Raw genomic sequence first — 24,028 nt, 5'->3', positions numbered from 1 at the left:
TTCACAGCTTGCAAAACTAGAGTGGGGTCACTTTTGTTATCCTCCACCTTCTTGGAGAATTCTAGTCTTGGTGAGGCAGGCTTTGAAGTGTTTCACTCTCCTCCTCTGTGTATTTTCTCTGCTCCTTCTCTGAATCCTGTTCAGCAATCCCTTTATTCTGACAGCACTTGCAGGAGGGCTCTTTTATGCCTGGTTTCATCTAGCTGGGAATAACCACAGAAACCTGATGTCACCTCCCCTGACACAGAGACTGTCTCACTGACATAAGCACAGAGGTATCCACTGATTCTACCAGAGGAATCAGTAAAATCTAAAAAAGGTTTGTCATTACGCTTATTGCAAATATATCCCACCTGATTTTAAGGTTTAATTTCAAACCCGTTCTCCTAAAAAAATTCAGGAAATTTAACTACAAACAAAAGTAATTGTGATGAAAGACATCTGGGGATTATAATTGTGCTGTATTTTCAAGTTCCTTCAGGGGCATAAATATACATTTTTGCTTTTGTGCTACATCCAAGGAAATAAAAATACCAGCTCAGAATTGTGTTGGCAGGAAATCTCTATGCTTTTTAATTTTGGCAGGATGCTAAGTATTAGAGGCTAAATATTATTTGACCTCATGACTCACAGGAAAACAATGTGTACTTAAAGCACAGAAATAATTGCTCTACTTCAGTATGTCCAGCTATCCTATATTTAAAGGCAATTCACCATCCAAAGACATTTCCTAATTGAATTGTTCTAACATTTAATCCCACACCCCCAATGACAATAGGATAGAATTTTTCTGAGGTTTCTTGCTTCATATTTCTCCACTCTTTAGAGGAATTCTTAGTGAGTTAATACTTACATCTGCTTTATATACTCAGAGCTCTTCAACATAATGAATGCTAATTTCTGTCCTTAGGTTTATATCTTGGGGACTTTAGAAACTTGCAAATCTTTCTATTATTCTGTGTGTTTGCTCAGGATATATTTATACACACATTATGCTTACACTATGTATGTATAATGTCTCTTTTTTCTTTACACAGCAGTTCAGTGAGAATATGGTCATATTCAGTAGATACAAGGATGTGTATTTATTTGTATAGGAAAAGTTTTACACCTTCAGTTCTTCCTATAAAGTATTAATCCTCTTTCTGAGCCACCACCCTGAGGAATTATGTCACTGAAAATAAAGCTAAAGGAAAAAAAATAATAAGCCATAGTTTCGAAGAGTACTTTACATAATACTTGTAAAGCTCACTACCAGGAACATGCCATTGACGGAATCTCATGAGAGTCATAAAAATAAATAGTACCCTAAAATATCTTCACATCCCTCCCCTGATCATCAGGCCACCATGCTCTGTAAAACAGTGATGGCTGATGGGGACATTTTGGAAAAACTGAACGGGGTGAGGCAGGAGAAGGAAATGAAGAGACTAAGAGAATGTTTCATGGGAATGATTCCTGAAAATGCCATTGCCTCAGGTGATATTGTAGGGTATCACTTGATAGTTACTCCAGGTCAGGACATCATGGGGACAATTCCGCTACGTCACCAGATCCCTGCACCCTCCATAATCCTTGATGGATAGGCAAACAATGTCTAACTTTCTTGAAAAAAACTTTATGGGTGTAATTAGCTCTGCAGTGTCAAGTGTTAGCATCAGAGTGCAATGTGTAACCAAATGTTTGATACTAGTGAGCTCACTTTAAAAAAATGGATGCCAATTTCATCTTACTCACTCTTCAGATTCAAGGCTTCAGGATGGCTGTCCACAAGCACAGCTAAAGTTGAGCAGTGATAGATCACATTTATGACAAGGTTCAGGCATTATGTTTTAGCAGGAATACTTATCAGACCAGACAGAAATTTAAGATTTCCTTTATGCTTTAACACTTTGCTAGAGAAAAAGCAAAAATAAATCACTTTTAAGATGATATCTCTGGTCCGATTAACACCTTCCTGACCAGCAAGTCCTAAAACACTCTGACCAGGATAACGCATGTTCCTACTTTACACAAACATACACACACAGTGCCTACAGGCAACTGAGTTAAGGTTGCCATGGGAACTTTACCACCAGATTTTTTGGCTTTGTATAATAAAAATTACACAAGTACAATGTCATAATGATTCAGTTTTGCCTTGTAATTAAGTATGTTCACATTTTCTTTGGGCAGGAATTCTATTTATCTGATGGGTACAGCCCAATGTGATAATTTTATTCAACATTTCCAAAAGTTGGTTGTCTAAGCAGGGGATATTTTAAACTTGAGTCACTGTGCAGAAATGGCTACAGTGTAGTAAGGAGAACACTGCATCAGTGTTAAACAAGGTGGTTCAGCTGCTGGTAAGGTAACCTCCATGGCAGCAGTAAACTCAGCACAAACTCTGCCATTGAACTGCAGGCTGTGCCAGCCCTAGCATAGGCTGATGCTGAGGTATAGAAAGAAGCAGAACACTTCTGGGACCTGACTCCTCCCCTCCAGCAGTTGCCATCACCCATATATATTTATTAATCCACTATGGGGAGTACAAGCAGTCCCCAGCCTTGCTCACCAGGGTTGCCCTCAAACTCGTCATTTCTTGGTTCATCTCTTTTCTTCTCCTATGCTCTTTCAGGTCAAGTCCCAACTTCTCCTGGATGTTCTGAAAACTTGAGTTAGCTCTGAGCATAGGAATACACTCAGACTCCTTGCTCTAAACTTAGGCTCTGGGTTTTCAGAAGAGCTGACCTACAAACCTCATTGATATTAACAACTGAAAGTGCAGCAAACAGCCTTCGTCAACAAGTCGTCTGGACAAGGGCTTTTGTCTCTTACAGAAGTTGCATGAAGTTATCAGAAAAGAAGAAGGGTCATTGGAAACCTTTGCCTTTTCAGTAAGGGAACACACAACTTTTTGTGCTATCAACCTTCAGAGCAAGACATCCTATTTAAATAAGCAGCAGCCCTTCCTCCCTGTTTGAGCACGTTGCTTTCTCGAGAGAGCTGGACCTTGCCATAGGCTGTTTGCAAAGCAGAGGATACTCACACTGATTATGGAGAGATCATTATTGATCTAATTGCAGTCATGGGCCACTGCTGACCCCAAGAACATGAGCTTCAAAGCCTACATTTGATATACACATACAGAGACTGCTGTCAGTGCTGAAGACATGGAAAATTGACTTTCTGAAGAGCCAGCTTATTTATTGAAGGGAAAAGGAACAAAAACATTCACATTTTTGGCACTGTAATTAAATGAGATCCTACCATATATATGTTCATATTGAGAAAGGAATTCAGTGAAAATATTCAGTGTAAGTCTCCTCCCTAAAGGAATACCACTTAATATATGTTAAAATATAATTGTATAATTGGAACTCAAGTGTTTGGGTTATGTAAAAGGTGCTGTAGGCGTATCAGCTTAGACAGAGGTAATTAGATCTTGTATATTAACATTTTTCCCTTAAAGTGATAATCAGAAATACTTTTGGTAGTGGATATGCTCAAGCCTAGAAGCTTGGTGAGAAAAGGTACCTCCTTTAGCCCTCTGTTTGCTTTGTTCCTGCCTCTGTCACTGACTTGACTGAAAGAATATTTCTGCAGTTGAGTACTTGCTTAATACAATCCCATATGGGTGCCCACACAATGGCAATACTGCTGCAGATTTTGTTGAAATCAACATAAAACCAAATCACCTGAAAGCATCAATCATGGTACCAAAATAGGACTAGGTAGTGGCATTAAATAATGCAATATTGCAATATGCCTGTAGATTTAGTAATGGGTCATACACTGAAGCCTGTGGCAGGGCCAGGAATAGAAGAAATCAGAGCTCTATTGTCTCCTTGAGTCAAGGGTTAACATTTTATGGAGATAAGAGTAAACAGCTACACACCACTGCTTAGCTCAGTCAGCTTGAAGGATACAATAACAACAAATATAATTTTACTCACAGGAGGCTGAATGACAATCAATGGCACTACAGCTTTGGAGTACCCAATTGGCGCCCTTGAAAAATCAAGTGGGTGCATAGGAAGATAGGCTACTATGCTATCATAGATGAAGATAGGACCATATTATGAATTTCTTGGATTTTCAACTACACTGTAAAATTTTCTAGAGAAAAGGAGCTTTTTATTTTGAAAACAGAACATTGCATCTTTAGAAAGTGGAACAGCAGAGCACAAATTGAAGCTGTTTTTGGTTTTTAGAATTTTTCTTTTCAAGTTAAAAGAAGAAATGTACATTTCCAAGATAAAAGAACAAACGTACAGTTCCTCAAGCCAGGAAAACAAAACACAGCCAAACAAACCACCCACACACAAGGACTACTCCAGGTATTTTCTAATTTCATTGCTGTTATCCATGCTTGTCTTTCATATATACAAGAAAAACATTCCAGGAAAGAAATTCCAAGAAGAAAGCCCAGACCTAAAGCTTCTCATTAAAAAGTTCGTATCAAACTTTGGAATCCAACAAAAATCTCAACTGGATTCAAGAGAAGGTTAATCCAAACTAAAAATATTTCCCCGGTTTCATATTTCTCCCTTCATGCCTGCTGAAGACCTCCCAGTCACTACTCTATACTACTCATATGAGGCTTTCAGAATAGTTTGAAGAACAGTACAGATATCTTGTCTCTAGGTAAGCCAAAGCCTCTCTTGGTACCTGAAGGGTTTTGGCTTTGTTCCTAAAGTCTCAAAAGATCAGGACTTGCAGATTGAAATAGCTGGGTAGCCTAAACAGAGATCTCTGTTCAATGCATTGAGGCAAGAAGAAGAAAAGAATTGTCACCAAGACCCATGGGACAAGCTCCCTAGTCTTCTCTTATTTGACCCACACAATGTATACAACAGATATGAGCAGCCCATTTCCAGAGGCATTCCCAGCACAAATATCGAACAGCTCAATATAATTTTTCCCTAAGCCTAGTGACTAGAAGTTCTCAATACACTTACAAAAGATTTTCTTAAATGTAGGTATCTGGAACAAAAAAAAATATACAGCAACAGTTACAGTGCTCCTTAAAATAATTCCCAGCCTTTTCCACTTGCCAGTTTTCCAAAGTGCGTCTGTTCTGAAGTGTGTTTTCCTTTGTGGGATTGCACCTGAACCTGACCTGTGTAGACAGCAGCTGAGCACAACAGTGCACTTCGGAGCAGGGAACAGCAGCAAGTCAATGTGTCTCTAAGCAGTCTGCACCCTCCTTAGGGGTCAAGTGGTAACTCAGAGCAAGATGCTAAATGGTTGTTTGTATAATCTCTGCAGGCAAGCAGAGTGGCGCATCTACAGCCAAAGGAAGGGATGAAAACAGCTGCAGTTGATAACAAACACTGCCAGAAGGTCACCACCACCTGGAGGGTGGTTGTTTCAAAACAAAAAGCTGTCGAGCTCAGGCATCTCTGCTCATATTTAGAGTGCTTAATTATAGCTCATATTTTTTAGTGTTAGCGAAAACACATTGAAAAAAAATACTTTGCTCTTCTTTTGGGATCTCACCTGTTAAACCATAAATATGAACCTCTAAGGTGGTCTTTTGGGAATGGCACTGTAACTTTAAGTATCATTAGATAATCATGCGTCGGACATAGAATTATTCTACTTGCACACCATAGGTTCAAACATGGTATTATAAAGGGGAGAAAGTCACTTCATTTTCAAAAGTTCACACAGAAAATGTAACTTGAAGAGTTACATGTTCAAAAAGCATTCAGCTCTTTCCAGTTCTCAGCACCTTCTCTTTTGTCCTGCTACAGCTTCATTATTTTCTTATTCTTTGCGGTACACAGCAGTCTTTTTGAATGAAAAGAAACCCTTCCGTATTAGTCACAACATGAAAATGAATTTTGCTTTGCAGCTGGTGAATGAAGATTATCAGAACTTTTATTCACATGCAGAAGATAACAATATAATACCTAAGGAACACTAATGAAATGCTGTGTTTACTCTAATTTATCAGTTTTGCAAGCTGTGACTTGTATTCAAAAGGGCTACCTAATTCATGACTGCAGTAGTCCTGTTTGGTAAATGTTGTGTCCTAAATTCAACTAAAATCCAACAGATACAAAGGGACCACATGTAGTGCTATACTTAATACTCATTTGATGCTTTGTAGAGCTATTTTATGATAGAAAAAGCAAGAGAAGACAGGGTCTTGTGCCACTTAAAAAGACATCAATATGTTCAGACCAAATAACCACATTTCTTTAGATACCAAGTCTGACTGAGGTCTGAGAAAAGCAACTCAATAAAAAGTCCTAACCATAATTTCTGCAGCTAAACTCCAGGAAGGAATTGATCTTATTAAGTGCTGTGCCTTGGTCTTTAAATCAGTTATTCACAAGGTTTAGCCAAATCTGGAATTACTAACATGGAGGTATTTCACTACAGTATCAGTCCGTGTCTCTGCATCAGCTTCTCATCATCTAACTAGAAGAATAAATTGTGCAGGAAAATAAAAGCAGAATCTGGTCCCTCTTCTTACCTTATTTTAATTTTAGTTGCAATTAATTCCAGGACTTCAAGCCTTCTTAAAAAAGAATGCTTAAAATACATTAACTAGATTTAACTTATTAGGGTTTTGACAACAAGTCATATTATTTACTGCAGTATTCAAAGACCTGTTTGACTTCTTACTCTTGCATAAGAACTTTCAGGGATGTGACAACATGAATTTTCTATATAAGGCAAATAGACTCTGCATCACAAACATTTTTGACACTTTCAAATGCAGTTTACAGCCTTAAACAGATATTCCGCTTCTCCCACCCACCATCATCCAAGGCCTATAGTCACCAAAGTTTCAGAATTAAGTGTGGGAGTATTACTAATCTACCAAGTAAGTGCAGAGTTCAGTGGCCTGTTTGTTTGTATGTGCATATATCTAACAGGTTATGGACACATATCCCTGTTCCTATCTATGATTCTCTCTCGGAGAGTGCTCCTAACTTTCCTACCCAAACCAACCACATGAACTGACCTAGGGTCTAACAGTGAATTTTAAGTGAGAGCCAGGAACAGCAGAGAAAGCATATATATATGGGAGAAGTAAAGTAAAGCACAGGAGAAATAAGGCATAGCTTGAATAAAGGAAGCACTAGAGAAAAAGAAATTCTGCATGGGCAGATCCCTAGGAGGTACTTAATTCCTGTCAAAAGCCAAGGGGACTGGCACCTAATTATCTCAAGGATCTTGAACCTTAGAGTCTCACAAACTCTTCCTGAACTTATTTAGAAATGGAGGCATAAGAGGTGATGCCCTACCCCCGTGACAGAAGTACATCTACCATCCTGGCCCCTGGCAACACTCCCAGCTTTAATCAGCAGAGGTCAAATCAACTTCCTACACATCTTAATTAGATCAATGGAAGAACAGGGAGCAACATTTAGAACTTTCAACTTCCTTTCCCTAGTTTTAAATTCGGGATTGTGCTTCCCATATTTCCTTCTGTTTTAGCTGCGGTGATATTTCACCAGGCATTACTTTAAACCCAAACCATTTCTTCTGCAAAGAGAGGTGTCCAGCTGCATACTAAATCACCTCTCATTTCTCCTGCTTTCAGTGAAATTTGGATGAGGTCATTTATAGAGGTTCTTTCCAATCAACATTTCTAAGATTCTGTGATTACTTTTATGTTTTCTTATAATGTGAGATGACCCATTTCTATCTGGGCTCCTTTCTTTAATGAATAACTGAAGACAGTAGAAGAAAACTTATCAGACTACAGGACAACTAATTCTCATCTAATAACAGAAACTTTATTAAGTCATGGAGCCCTATGCTGCCCCTCCTGGTGAATAAAAACAGGCAAGAAACAGTGGTGTTTGCATGCAGAATGTGGATTAGTTTGAGAGCATCTCCATTTCTCTGGCTCAGCACACAAAGTTTTTATTGCAATTGCACAGGAAAGTAGTAGGTGCTAATGCAAAACATGGTGCAGTCGAGTAGCAGTAAGAGTTCTACATCATATCCACTCATATTAGGCAATTGTAGACAGTAAATTTTTAGGAAGCTGCTTCCAATACAAGGAGGTTCAAATCCAGCTTTCTGAGAAAGATGCTGTTCCCCTGTCCCTGCAACTGCACCTGACACGAGGAAGCAATCCTGAAGGCCCTGCAACAACACTTTCAATGCAAAACCTCTTGCTTCATAACAAGATCTTGCAATCCTCTGAAAGTTTATCTCATATAGTCTCTATTCCCTCTGTCTCCTCACTTCCAACACCTTTACAGGGCTGTGATCTTCAAGCACTGAAAAGACATAACCTTAATGCTGAAAAACTAAAGACCTGCATGTCTGGAACTCACGTGGGGGCTGATGTATATAGTAAAGAGTGCAAAACACCAGGGCTTTGAGGAGGTGGTGCAACAGTCCCCCCTGTAATACGTATATACACACAAAATTAGACCCACAAGTGCATTTTCTAGGTCAACTTCTTCTCCCTCCTCTGCTCTCACCTCCTCCCTTGAGTTTTCATAATTGTTCTGGGAAGGAATACATGTTTCAAAATGTATTACCAAATTTTACCTTATGAAAACATATTGCCCTGGTTATTTTATATCCCAAACTACCTTATATGAAATACTAGTCCTCAGTTAATTTTGCCAGTGCAAAATGGTCTATGCCTTCTTATGCTGCCAAGTATTTTGTTCCTACACAGCCAATTTATTATCTTTCTTAAGCTAAGTACCAGGAATCTGAGCACAAAGACTGACACAGATAAGGGAAAGAAACAAGCAAGAAAAGTATATTTTATAGGTACAGTGAGCAACATTCAGAACTTTCAACTTCTGAACTTTCAAAAACTGCTACAAAAACATTGAAAAGACCTTCCCTCACAGCTCTGCACATCGTTGTGTCCTGAATTTTATGCAGCTCTACAGCACTTTGCTTAATTTATTGTAGACTGCAGAACCTGGGATATAATATACAGTTTGAGAGCCACATGGTCCTCTGAACTGGGCTGAATTGCCCCCCCAATGATCAGCCTAACCACAGTTCCAGAATACTCACAAGATTTGCATGATGCAGTTACTGATTTGCCCCCTTGCAACAGGTGTATGTTCACCTGCTTTTCATCTTCCTTCCTTGGGTACCATCATTCTGTAACTATTTTTAAATAATCTTTGCAAAATAACTCAACCAGAGTTCTGGAAATTGCTTCTTCCCTTCCGCAATTTTACATAATAAATGAGATGATAGTAGCACTATCTTGGATGGGTGGAGATAAGAGTCTGTCAGCACTTACTTTTCAAATCCACTTTTGCAGGGACTTACAATTCATCTACAACAATGTGATATAAGGAAAAGGGGGATGTGAAACCTCAGACCTCGGGGAAGAATCTAAAATAATGGATGAATAATAGAATTTCAAGGTATGCCTGAAATAAATAGTGTGGAAAGAGGAACACAAAGAAATAAAAGGAGGTACTTGATTTTCACTAATGTCATTTCGTTTTCACTTATATCCTCCCTGTCATTGCCTAACTATGGCTTTATGTAGGTCCTTAAACAATTGTAGCTACATGGTTCATTTCAGTGCTGTTTACACACAATAACTATTAATTCTCAACATTCCTCTGAGGCAGGTATTATCAACTTGATTTTCTAGAAAGAGATGCAAGGCACAGTTCTCCTCAGGCCACAACAGAAATCCTATGTGAGAGCCAGGAATAGAAATAAGGAGTTCCCATTCCCTGTCCTAAATCAAGGTCACAGAACCGTCTCTGGCATAGGCAATTTTCTCAATGTTTTATGGAGGTGACTATCCTGTTATGGAACTATATTTTACACAGACTGGGATTTCCCTGGGAGGATGTGTACAAAATTCAAATCATCTCACTTCCAGCTGACAGTATCTCTGATAATTAGAGTAAGGGTCAGGACAAACACAGTTTAACAATGTACTGTTCACAGGGCATTGTTATAAGCCTTACAAGGTCATAGGCAAGAGTGCATTACTCATTTTTTAATCTATGAATCCTTTTAATTCTCTGAATTTAAACTCATCTCTTACTTGAAGCACATGTGGCTGGCAAAGGTTAAGTGGTTAAGTAGCTAAGATGGGAAATATTTGAGGGTGGAGCACCTCTCTGTGCTGGACACAGAGTCTCTGAGTTCAGCACAAGTTTCTCACAGCTTTGGGCTCAGACCTCTAACCCTGCATACCTGGGTATATTTCAGGTGGACTGTCGCATGTGCAGTGGTTGCAGATCCAGATGAACCCAGCCTGAGGGAGCTGTTATGGTTAGATTAAATATGAACTCTTGGTTACATTTTTCAAGATCCGAGTGGCAAAATCATTCTTGAGACCTTATGCTACATCAACTATGCTAAATGCACCAGTTTCTCAGCATGACCCTTGGTTCTCAGGCCAAGCGGTTGGGAGAGGCCCACATGCATGTTGCTACTAAAGTAGCATCTTTAATAAATGAACACAAGATGTATTTCACGCTCAAATATCTCCAAAAGACAAAGGGAAGGGGTGGGAGGTGTTTGAAGATAGAGGGAAGAGGTTTGGCTGTAGGCTGCAAGTAATCTTCCCTGATGCAGTCTCATCCATACTCCCTCTTGGAAGAAGTTTCTGAAGTGATCAATCCTTCAAGCCACATCTACAAAGCGTCTTGGAAGAGCTTGAGATCATCATAGAAATTCAGCCCAGGGAAATATCTAACAATTTTTCAATATGGAAAGTCGGGAATTGAGTACTTGAGTATAATCATTAGTCCTCTGTTACTTAGAAATACAGGTATATTCTAAATATTTGCAGGTGGTCCAAGGCCTGAAGTTACAAGCCTGTTTCCATGGGGGATGAGCTAATATCCTGCAAATAAGTGACGTGTCTACATTCCTTCTCAGGCAACTATGTGTTGGCACAGACTCTTTACCACATCAGATAAATCTACAGAGCATCCAGGTGATTCACTGTGTGGACTTTGGTGCTGACAGCACCTTACGACTTTCTGAACATTCACATTTAGCATATTTCATCTTAATTACACTGAACAGCTGTCAGCATCCCCTAAAGGAAATCTCCCCAAAATTATCTGTCAGGATTCTCAGGATCAAGGTTTCTGAGATGTCAGCTTAAGGAAAAAATTAAAAACTGTCTTGTTTACCAAGAGCCAGTCTCCCATAAAATCTGCTTTTCTGGCTTGGTGGGGATCATTTGAGTAGCTAAAAGGTGCAATTCCTCATTGAAGTTCGGTGAAGATTTTTACTTCCCAATGATACTTTCAGAACACTCAAGAGCCAAGTGAATCAAAAGAATAGCTCAAACTGCCTAAATACTTCATCAGATCATTCTGTGCCATCTCTCCTGGGATTACAGATCATTAACTTCTACAGGGAGTCAGACGAATTCCCATCAGTAATCTTTCTTCTCATTGAGGTTTCCATTACATTCAGCACAACCCCCAGCTAGGCTTTCTTGAAAAATCCTGTCCTTCATGTTTATTAATACGATAGCAAATGCTTAAAGTTGAAGGAAGCACAAGCAGAAAAGTGAAAGCAATAAATATATATATTTTAATAATGAGAATATTTCTGACAGCTACACTGGAAACATAAAAACTACTTTTCAAATATCAGGAAAACTGTTCAGTGACAGTTTTCACTTCTATTGCTATTATCACTTAAATATATTTATATAACACTACTTTATTACCATTCTCTTCTACGACATCTCTTACAGCTAAGATGAATGTCTATATATATCCCTCTCTTAGTCAATAATTAGTTTGCAAAATCAAGCAGCTCATGTAGCTGAGCACCAAGTCATTTATATTTGAAAGTACCTCATTTTATGTAATTATTATGCATAATTTGAAGCAAAAATATATTAAAATATTTAAGTGTCTGAGAAAACTCTGAACTACTTCTTCCATATGTTCAGTAACCCTTAGCTATGTTCCTCCTGCCCTACTTTTACCATAGGTAAATTTTATTGCAGTACTTAAGAACCACAACAATCAGCTCCTCTTTAGTGCTAGCTGAGAAAAGAAACCCTTTTCCCACTATGGCTCTGTGGTCAAAGGTACAGTCCTGAGGGCATTCACTGTGTCCTTTAGATCTAGGTGAATTATAAGTAATTTGGAGTGATGAATATCAGACCCCCAATCCTGCACTACCAGAGAACATTCTTGTGATGACAGAAACATGACGCCAAGATGAGGCTGGAACTAAGTGCCACTTTAAGATGCCCTCTAACAGAAACCATCCTATGATTCTATGACAACGAGCACTGTGAGCCATCCAGCCCAGTGTCCAGCTGCTGGTGGCAGCTAAAAAGTTAGCCTGGCAAAATGTGGGACAAAAAGCCACTGATTCAAAATTATGTAGGGATTGGGGATCTCGCCCTCAATAGAACTTTCTTTCTGCGTATAAATATTTTAGAAACTAAACCAAGACATCTTAATTTAAAAAAAGCCACTTTTAGCATTGTTTTCCTAAGTTAAACTGTCTCAGGGTATCTCCCATCTGCCCCACCTGAACCTTCCTGCTGCTGCCTCCTACCTTTCCTTCAGCTTCTGCCATCCTGTGTTTCCTGTAATATCAACTTCTGCAGCAGCCACACTGAGTTCAAGATAAGAAACTCAGGATCATTTACAAAGTAATAGTCTACTCTTCTCTGATATCAGAGTTTCTCTCAGTGCTCCTCAGGGGTGGGGAGCAAGAAGTTCTGAAGAGTTGGATCCATTTTATACATTTTTTAATACTGGGAGGAGTTCCTGACAGGGTTCCCCACAGCCTCATAAACTGCTACTTGCTACTCAGAAGATCTCAGACTGGTGGCCTTTGAGTAAAATGTATAGTTGTTCTTTTCCCATAGTCATTGATGATGGGTGGGAACTGCTGGAGAGCTATCACTTCTTCTTCAGCCAGAAGTGGTAAAGTGCAAGGGGTTAGTGAATGCCTGACAGAAATAAAAAGATACAGCCAGGTAAATTTGCTTGGGCTTACACCCCATGTCCAGCTTGCATAACTGTAATGCCAGAGAAGAAAACTCTCCCTGCCTTAAGCATTGTGCACTAATGCACAAATCCTCTGTGACTCAAGTGATCATACTCAGAGCCTCTTGCCAATGGCAAAGCTGCATCTCTTCCGTAGCTCCTTCCATTGCTGAGCACTTTTATTTAAACACCACAGTAGCCTAACAAGAATTTTATGTGGAAGTAGGTTTCTCAGTGCTGCTGTCAATGTTATGCATAGCAAGTGGCAGCAGTGTTCCAGCTGACTTACTCTGCTGATTGTCCATGAATAGGCAGCAAATTCTTTCAGAGGGTTCTGGAACCCTACACAATATACCAGTCTCTACAGATGGATCACAGAAGTCAGCATGACCACGGGTATATTGTATTTTTGCATCTCTCCAGTTCTGGCCCCCCAAAAAAATTAAATACATCAGTGGAGTCAGAGGTTAGGTACACATCAGCAAGCAGCATGAATGGATCCACAGAATGAAGAGCCAATAAGAAGGGCTCAATCACAGCATCACACCTGCGTTTTGGGTTTTCCTTTGAAATAGTGTTAATCTGCTTCTATAAGCTGAATACATGTAAGATTTTGCAGAATACTTGGTGTGTTTCTGCTTACTTTCATCAAAAAGGCATCCTGTTTCCACAACCCAAGCCTACTCTGTAATGCAAAAAAAAATCAGGATACATGGGTAGGGCTGGGAGATTGTCAAAAAAATCATTTGGAATTTGAATGAATGTTCTATCTAGTTGTATCCATTGCACTTGAATTCATGTGGGTACATAAAGAAGCTAAAGCACTCGAGGCCTTAAGCAGGTCTGCTATGTACCATACCAAGTTGGAGAAGTACTTTCCTGTCATCTCAAACTGATGCTCCTTACAGCAGCCAGGTCTAACTTATGACAATACAGAGAATATTTCCAATTAAGAACTAAGTGGCACACCAGAGTTCCTTAAAGAGACTAATAATACCAGTACAGAAAACTACTAGCTTTTTAACAGTTTGATAATTATAAAAATAATAAATAGCAATGTCAAGATGTTCAGTACTACTACTTAATGTTTGTCTTAATAATACAATCTTTTGCATTCCAATAATTTTTCAGAACATAGAAGTTTTTGGCAGTTGAAGAAACATTTACTTGCATCTTCACCTTGGATAGTGTAATATGTCACTATTTGGCTGTTTCAGCTAAAACTGAGAAATAGTAGCAAAAAACCCTACCTAAAACAACTATTTTGCTGGAGGACTGGTTGTGATAAATGTGCTAGGAGGAAAGAGAGGAGACAGGGAAGAGAGGTAAGTATATCTTATCCCTTTAAAAGGGAATTAAATTATGCTAGGACAGATATAAAAATAAACCTAAATCAAAAGGAAAGTAGGATTAATCAAAATAGCTGGTCAAGGTCAACAAACAGACAAGTCAATGGAATCTCCTCAATATCTATTTTCAATATATAGAAGCAAAAGAGGTAAGGCAGAATAACACTTCCATCTGAGAGTCAGAACTGAAATGTAATTTAAGAAACGTGTCAGTCAACCTGAAAATTCCTTCCCAGAACTCTTAATAAGAGCAAAATGAACAGGATATTAAGAGCCAGGAGATAACTCTTCTGCAATACTGAACAAACAATTCAGCAAGTGAGTAAGCACATACTGGCATTTTAGCATGCATTTAGGTTTCAGCTTCTTCAGTGAGAATCTGATATCTGCCTGTGCACTCATCTCAAAGGAGATGCATGAACATGGGTCTGTTTTACACACAAGCCTTCTGTCAATCTGTGGACACGAACCTGTCCAGTAGCTGTGGAGTTTCTAATGGCCCCAGGGGAGAAGCAGTCATGTGCCAACCTGCAAGATTATGAAAAAGACAGTTCTGCACAGCATCTGCTGGCACTTGAGGGCCATGTTTTACAACCTGCTTATCCTGTTTCTGCTTCAGCTCTGTGCTGCTGTGATGGGAACATGGATACTTCCCTACTAGAAACTGAACAAGTCTTCAAATGTGTTAAAAGTGCAATCGTGGCAATTCAGATAGATGCTGACCTGTCTTTCAAATTAAACTCCTCTGAATTCTTTGCACTTCCTAAGTCAAGGATCACAAAATTCGACATCACTGAAAGGAAAGGTCCAGGACAAGGACAGCTATCAAAATCCAGGAAATCAAGGTGACAAGCAAAGCTTTCCATGGGCACAGTGAGAGCTCTGCCACTGACCTTCTTTGCAGCCTATGGTGTGGCAAGATGTGCACCCTCTTCCTGCCCCACCACACTAATTCCCTGGCACCACCTGCTAAGAATGAAAAGATAGTACAACTATTGCATGGGGAACAGATAAAACAGGTGATGGTTCTGAGGTGGTGCATTTCTCTCACTCACTTCTCTGACCACAGGAAAAAGAAGTCTGTATGTAACACAAAATTTAAAACTGCAAATCAAAAGTGTAAGCAATACTGTAACTTGCCCTGTCTTTTTGAAAGGACTCAGTTAATAACATTTTAGCACTTGGAAATATGTGCCTGTACTTTGAATTCCTCAGTTGTCTATTCCACTATCTAGATTTTATATTAGGAGGACCTATTTTCTCCTCTGTCACCCAGAATATAAAGAATCATTTCAGGATATTGCACTCTTTCCTGAGTTCAAGCACCACGTGATTCTAGAAGTCATAATATTATGAGCATGCTTAGATCCATGACTTCATGCCATATGACTAAAACATCACCTAAAAAGAAACAGTCCTTCTTATTCACACTTCTTTGGCTGTTAACAATGGATCTGCACCCATAAATTTAGAAATATAAATGTTCAGAGCAAAGAGTCATGAATTTATATATGGGCTGCAGAACCAACAAAAATGAGAAAAAGGTATTTGAAGTGAGGCGATTTCCGTACATTTACCAGCGTAACTCGTGCATGCTTGATGGTGGTATCAAAGCATACTAATTGGACACATGTTGAACCAGCCCAAGATAAATAAATTCATTTGTGCTCCTCATCTCTCTGAAAATGATCACTATTCCACACATCCACATTTCATTTCAGAAGTAGTTCATACACCACCACAAGAAGATAAAACATTGACTGTGACTAATGTAATGAGCCTGAAGCACTAAAGAAAGATGAGGGGAAAAAAAGTTTGTAATTTATGATTTTTATTCTCTTGCTTCCTCCGAACAGGATCTGAAAATCTTGAAAGAACTTAAGTGCATCAAAGAATATCCTTTGAAAATCATGCTTACAGGCAGGAATACGAATTGGATACTAGTCCCTAGGCCACTGGCCTATCTTTGTAGAAGGGTGGCTTGTATTTAATTTCCTCTGACTAACAATTCACCTTTATGAATTAGAATTTAACATTTGAAAACAAGAGGACTTAAGGTTTGAAAGGTAAAATTAAAAAAAATTCTTATTTAAAAAATGCAAATTAACAGAGCCTCTGATCTGATAAACTCTTAATGCTATTTATCACTAGTGGCATCATGACACAGCAATTAAATTATAACCCTTTCATTAGTAGAACATATTTTTACCTATTTAAAACAGAAGGGAAGAAACAAGAAACTTTAGTTTAAGGAAACCTCAAGTAACCAGACATATAGGCAGGCCACAGAGGGAAAGCAGAAAGTACACAAATAATTTGTGTTTGACTATAACCAAGTTTGAGTTAGGGTATTACATGAAGCAATACATGAGCTGTCATTAACTTCTAGCTGATATATGTCTAGGCAGCACTGAGTCATCTATAACCTATTCCATAAAGTCTTTTCATTTTATTTAGGCTACTCTGTCTATAAGAACTCACAAAGCATACTGTGTTCCCTAGTTTGTGGACTGTATAACTAAAATTTTATTTTTGCAGCTTATCTATTTTTGAGGATTAGCAAAGTTCAAGTATGAAGTTAATGATTTTAAGTAATTACTGACACTATTTTTTTTAATAACTGCTCATTTCCTACCCTATTCAGACATAGAGGAACAGTTTTTATATCATCCAGTATTTAAGGAGAGCAAGGAAAAGGAATGGGACAAAATATGTAACCCCCTTGTGAAATCATTATGATTGACCCAGTGATCCAAGAACAAAACTTTTTCCCCAAAGACAGTAAGTTTTAAAAACATGTCATCAATTCAGAAATATTTCAGTAAAATAACAAACATTGGTTATACTCAAATGTCAAGCCAGGATGTATGTGGGGTAAATATAGTCCAATCCAACACCATTGTTAAAAAAATTGGGATGGGGTTGCATTACACAGCCAGGAAAAAACTTCTCTGGCTAACTGCGCCACCTTATGATTTAAATTTAAATGGAAAACTAAATTATTGTCCAGTCCCTAAAAGAAAACAAATATATTCCTCTAGACCTAAAAATGGGATCAGTAGCTTACTTTATTCTTTCTTACAGAGAAATGCAGGGTTGTATTCTTCACTATTGCTATTCTGGTTAAAAACCATGTCAGCAATATAAGTGGAAAAAAATACATTTAGTCTTGCTGGATTGTGCTTTGTAATAACAGTATACACATCCAAATCAATAAAGCCAGGCAAATAGCAGAGTAGTGGTTTAGCAATCTTAGCACTGTTAGCTAAGTATACAATCAACTCTAAAACAAATGCTTCATAATCCGTAATTCTCCCGTGTAAATCTCTGCTCGTATAACCCTGGGAAATAAGAAAGCTTTAGTTCTGATTGTTTTTTCCCTGGCGTTTAAAACATACCGGCTGTAAGCCCTAATTTACAGCCAAGGGATCGCAATTTGCACTGAAATCTCTAGTCAGACACAAAATTAAACAGCACAGATATTCAAAGGAGTTACAGCATGCATTTAAATACATTAACCACATCCTACCTTGCATCCAAACATCAACGATAAAGTGTTGTTGGTGCATGCAACTTTGCAGTGGCAAATCATTGGTGTAAAGCAGTCAGGATTTTTAACAATAGGGCACATTCCTTTAGTGCTGCAGTAGTGGCAGCCTACTGAAGGCTGAAAACAAGTAGCTAACACAGCACATGGAGTGGCAACATATGCTGCTCAACAGCTAGCTTTCCTCTTGCTGGTCAGAAGCAGCCTGCTTGAATCTCTACCTGGGTCCCATTCAGCCATCCCCTTCTTTGTTGGTGAATCAACGATGCAACAACGATCACGATCTCAGGATTTCCCTTCCTCTGGGAAATTAGTTTTTACATCGGGGGAAAAAAAAAAGAAAAAAAAAAAGGAAAAAAGAGAGAGAAATGGAAATGAGGGGGACTAGCAGGTGTGGCAGTATTAGCATGTAAAAGGATGTAAACGCCTACTCATAACAATCACATAAGATTGTCATGCTAGCTGAAGTGGGCTGAAATTATTCCATCGGAAGAAAAATACTGCAGCTCCTGATTTGGTAAAAAGCCAGTGAGTTGCTGCAATACATAGTCATAGTGTGGAGAGAAGAGAAAAAAAATGACTTATCTAAGAAGCCAGGATCCTCAGCCTTTATCAATATGCATTCCAGTAAGGATTCCCTTCCCAGCGCCTCCCCGTGAAAAAGAATCAAATCAGTCGCAACTCCGGAGAAGCGATGACCTTTGCTTTCCCCAAATAGATGAATCTCAGCAGGAAACAAACTGTACTCAGAGCTGAAAATCACAGATGCTGGGAGTTTGTAATAAGAGAAATACAAGCAACATTTATCCAATCCTAGCTTGCCACATGGGAGCTTTCTCCAGGCACAAATTTACAAATAGACAGGTTGAAGGATTGCAGGAGACACTGAATAAAGATATGAAGTTACACGGAAAATGCACCAGCAGGAAGCTAAAAAGTCAAGGCTCTTTAAACTCCGCTTTGGAGGCAGTGTAACTACCGTCTCCAGCTAGTACTGCTATCCTGCAACCTGCAAATATCTTGCTGTAAACCAGAAAAACAATAATTAAAGAAGTTTGGGAGCATAATGCTTATTTGGATTCTGTTACAGCTGTCGCTGCTCCTTCAGTTAAAGCAACACCAGCTTAAAATGCATAATAAAGCACTTGGATGAACAAATCACTAGCTGTGCTTTTTAAGAGGATTATTTATATCAAAAGTTGGATTAATGTATCCTCCAGGTTTAGGTTTGGTCATAGCAGACACAAATACAAAATGAAAAGTAAAATACAAAATGGAAAGTAAAGTGATGTCCTTAATGATTTCACAGCTGATAACAAAGTAAACCAAGCAGTTGTTCACAGCGCCCTGACCCTGCTTTCTGTGACTGGCTAAGCTCTGCCCATCAAATTAGAAACTCTTTCTAAAGAAATGAGAGCAGCTTGTCTCCCTGGCAATTGCAAGTGACTTCTTAAGTCACAACTGAAACAGTTTTCTGTAACAAACCCAAAGTAGAAAATTGTTATACAACAGAACAGAGAAAACGGCAAATGGAGGTCCCGGTGTGAAGCCAGATCAAGCAGTACAGAGGATGAATAACCCAGGATTTTTTTTAAAAAGCTGCCTGAGACTACAGACCCTAACTTAGGAAACATGTTCTACTAAGATTTGGTGTTTATATAAGTATAGATAAATGTGTGCATGCATACATCTACACTAAGTAGAATTTCTTCAGTATATTTTACCCTTACTTTGTATAAGTTCAAAGCCATAAAATAAACAATTTGTTAAACATCTTTGCTCCTACTCTTGCACCATACAATTACTATATTTTAATCCAATTTTAGTGTGCAATTAAATTCCATCTTGGAATAATGTTTTACAATTATTATTTCTCACTCTCTATTTTTGAACTTAGCACTCACAAGAACCCAAGTTCAGTAAAATTACAGCAGTTTCTAGATGGAAGTGGCAGATAGAGCTGCTCCACTGCTGTCAGAGTTACAGCCCAAGTCCATTTCTAAAGATTTCTTTTTTGCAAATAACAAGCTCTTACAAACCATTGTCCTCAATTCACTCAGCTCACACTTTTCTCCCGACCAGCCTGGACGTGTGCCCGTGTGCCATGGGAGTTCACTGCACGGATGCCCTCCAGTCAGCTGTTCAATAACCTGAGTTTGTGTGACCCACAAGCCCAAAGTGACATCACAGCAGCACTCCTCTGGAACAGTGACAGAGCCTGTTTAGAAAAGTACTGTGGTGACAAACAGCAGCTGTAACATTGCTGAATCTTTGATCTGTTTATTCCTAGCTTGCCTGCCTTGTTATTAAGCTATATATTATACAGATTTTTCTTTCAAGCACTGTCTCTCGCATAACCAGCACTGGTGTAAATATAGAAAAGCGTAGTTTCCATGACAATATATTCCATAGTTACAGCCAGCAGCCACTATCATTAAAACATGAATCACAGTGCTACCTTAAGGTGTGAGCACACTACATCACTGGCCTTAGAAACATTAATTTGGGATGGGGGTGGCATGGCAATATTTTTAGGAGACACTACTATAAAATCCCTGAAAACTGTGCTATTAAACTATTTTGGCCCTTCCAATAGCCACCCATCTTAGAGATTTCAGTGATTCCCAATCTACCAATCATTAGCATTTCGAAGAGAAGGATCTATCACATCTGTACTTTTCAATGTTTTCAACACGATGTCCTGATTGAAAATCAAACTCAAGCACACAAATGTGATTTCTGATTAATATGCATATGGACTAATTAAAATCACCTGCATCTAGTTCCAAATTCCAGTTTCAAAGAAGGGAAAGACAGTCAGCTAGTTACGCTCTTGGACCATTTCGCTCTTACTGCATTCAGCTGGTTCATGTTTTCAAAAGGGAAGACCATTAAAAGTCCCATTTCTTCCCCAGCCCCTGCCACTATTGCAGATTTTCAATCAGAACAGGTTTCACCTGTGATTTCATTTCAGTGTTAAGATACACCAAACAGCAAGCACCCAAGTATTTTGCAAGGCACGAAATTCATCCCGTCACACTTGAGCTAATTGTTGCTTTCAAGTGAAAAACAGTTGCCTGATACACAGTCATTTGGGAAAATCTCAGAACAGGAAGATTTATTCCAGTGACAGATTTGAATAATAACTCATGTTGCAATTGGCCAAGACATTTATTTCCATTAAGTGACAATCACGTACAGAAAAATGCCATAAGAAAGCATTTGCTCAGAGATCCTTCTCTGCATTTTCTTTTTTTACAACAACACACATCACATGCACAAGTATATTGCCACTTGCCAGGAAAGACATTTAATTCATAGTTATACTGCAGGAGTAAGGATTCTTGAAAATCTCTGTCCACATTTTTGTGCTAAGGAATATGCAGAAGAACACAAATTGTGAGTGTAACTCTATGAAGAATCCACAGATCAGTGTTTTGAGCCCTCCAGCCTTCTTAGGGCTTGAGTGCATTGATCCAGCCACTTGCTCACAGCCACAGTCTGATAAGACCTCTCCTGTTCTACCAACCCCTCTGGAAGCTGGCAACTTTTCAACTCCAGGTTTTCCAAAGATGTCTGCCTTTCACAGTGCAACATTTTGTGGAAATAGATCAATTAACTTGCAACTGAGTTGCATTTCAGAAAGTATTATGATCATACTTGCATGGTATGTTCTCACTTAATGTGTATATATATTTTCTCCTCTACTGGAGTTATTTCAGATAGCAATGCTTAGCTCTACACCTGACATATCACATGAGAAACAAGAAGATCAATGTAAGTTTAAAAAAAAAATTAAAAAAAGACCTGGAAAGTCACAAAGAATTTTTAAGTATTCACCTTTGACTATTTTAGGATGCTTAATTTTAGGATTTCTTAATCCTCTGATGTTTCTGTTGAGAAGATTGCTTAAGTTTTGGTTACTATGGTATATATTTATGCATTTCCCCTTCCCTGATTTCACAACTCAACCTTTTGTTCCATTGCTATATCATTAAAAATTCCATTAACCCTTATAACATCCATTAGATATGAGAAGATCATGATGATCCATAAACCCTTAGACAAGGTATATGATTATTAACTTGCTTCTAATCTTATGTTAGAATTCAAAACCATTTTCTTTGCTGCTCTCTGAAGTCCCTGAATACTAATCAAACCACTTAAAAACTAAACCTGGTTCTGACAGTGATTAAAGAGACGTTGTCTTCTCAAAGAATCAGATAAAAGAAAAAACAAAAAGCTTGTTGCACCACAGGCAACACATACAAAGGGAACCAGAGAACATAAATATAAAACAAACTTGAAAGATCCCCCATCAAAATAGAAATGACTGCACACAACTGTCTCACATGTTCCTTAAGAACAAAACAGTCTCACACCTCAGTCTAAACCAAATTTTTTACAGCTGTTCTGTCTTTACAGAGGCTTCACTTAGGGTGTTTCAAGGACTGCAGCTATGTCTACACTTTTTGTGAGCTGGTCATTTTGGGGTGTACAAGGGACATCAAGCCTTTATTTTGCTTATTTTTGTATATTGGTGAGTATCAGAAGCCTAGGCTTAGTTTGCCTGAAAATCCATCTCCCTTTGGAACAGTAATCATAGAATCGTTTGGGTTGGGAGCAACTTTTAAAGGCCATGTAATTCAACTCTCCTTCAACAAGAAGGGACATTTTCAACTACATCAAGTTGCTCAAAGCCCTGTCCAACCTGGCCCTAGATGTTTCCAAGGATGGGACATCCACCACCTCTCTGGGCAACCTGTGCCTGTGTTTCACCACCCTCACTGGGACAAAAAAAGAATTTCCTTATATCTAGTCTAAATATAGTCTCCTTTAGTTTCAAACCATTACCCCTTGTTCTATCACAACAGAACCTGAGAAGACTTCTGTTCCCATATTTCACACAGTCCTCTTTAACAGCAGCAGCACAGAGCCTTCTCTTCTCCAGACTGAGCAATCTAAACTCTCAGCCTTTCCTCATAGGAGAGACATCCTAGCCCTCTGATCACTTTTGAGTTTGCTCCAATGGGTCCATGCCTTTCCATCACTGGGAACACCAGAGCTGGATGCAGCACTCCAGGGGGAGTCTCACCATAGTTATGATGGAGTAGCTGGGGAGAATCACCTTCCTCAACCTGCTGGTCACACTTCCCTTGATGCAGTCCAGGATATGGTCCCACCTGATATGATATGGGCTGTGAGCACATATCATTCAAGTCTGCCTAGGAAAGACCCCACAGGCACCAGATACCAGCTGAAGAGCTGCTAATTTGTCATCTTCCTACACCTCATGCAAAACCATGTTTGAACTGGTTCCAAAGGATAATACGAGACTCAACTTTCATGTGCACTTTTAGAAACAGAGATAAGCTTTTCTTGTGTGTGTCCAAAGGCTCAAGGAGCAGCTCTGGGCTGGTCCTGCCACGAGGAGGAGATGAATAGAGTCACTGGGGTGGAGATGGAACAGAGAGCTCCATGGACAGCTGTGTAGAGACAGATTTATCCTTTCTGTGAGATGTCATTGGGACTGCTGGGACCCAACTATTCCACTGCCATGAGCAGCATCTGCTCCATCTCACACAGTGGCTTGTGACAACTGATATCATTTTCACAAATCACTGTATGGAGACAGTGATGAGTTGCCAGTTGGTTGCTGCTAACAGCAGACCCTACTGGTTTGCTCCACCTAGAGATGACAGGGCCATGGGGATAAAGTTCTCCTCAAGCACCTTGCAATCAGAGCATGGAGGCAGGAGAAAGGCAGAGGATAGATTGGATGCTCTGGAAAAAACTATGCAGCAAGAATTCAGATCCCGGCAGCCCGGAAAACATATGACTCAATCTCCCCACTTAAACATGGAATTAATGCCTTCCAATTAAATGCCCCTATCTCTAAGTATGCCATCCTATAACAGTGATTTTTAAGTTAATGGGAATGCTCTTACAAAAAGTACTCATGTTCATAAGTGTTTACACATTCTAAAGAGCCACATTCCCTGCATAGTTCTACATTTGTAACTAGTGAAAAACTGTCTGAATTATTTATGAAAATAATTTTGATCTGTTAAATCATTTACAAAGTTACCAACTGCATATAATTTTTTTTAAGTAACTTCTCCAGCCAGGTATAAGTTTAAAACAGAAATATGAGAGGGAGAAGAAAAAATACTCTATTTAAATATCAGCTTGAAAGAAAA

The 24,028-nt window shown here is 38.9% G+C and overlaps 1 protein-coding gene across 36 annotated transcripts in view; it reads right to left on the bottom strand.

Annotated features, from left to right (window-relative positions):
• Positions 1-24,028, bottom strand: part of DLG2 (discs large MAGUK scaffold protein 2) — a 988,777-nt gene that overhangs the window by 599,041 nt on the left and 365,708 nt on the right. The window contains exon 1 of one of the 36 annotated variants that reach the window (XM_030286527.4): positions 17,811-18,694. The exons of 32 other annotated variants lie outside the window; for them this stretch is intronic. In XM_030286527.4, coding sequence (XP_030142387.1) covers positions 17,811-17,912 — 102 coding nt within the window. In that variant the 5' untranslated portion in view covers positions 17,913-18,694. Of the gene's footprint in view, positions 1-17,810; positions 18,695-24,028 lie in introns of those variants that run through there. 3 more of the 36 variants (XM_030286593.4, XM_012569900.5, XM_012569902.5) reach the window with 3 other exon arrangements.

The sequence above is a fragment of the Taeniopygia guttata genome, chromosome 1 (genome assembly GCF_048771995.1).
Source record: "Taeniopygia guttata chromosome 1, bTaeGut7.mat, whole genome shotgun sequence".
NCBI classification, from domain to species: domain Eukaryota; kingdom Metazoa; phylum Chordata; class Aves; order Passeriformes; family Estrildidae; genus Taeniopygia; species Taeniopygia guttata.
This window is presented reverse-complemented; position numbering and strand designations above follow the sequence as displayed.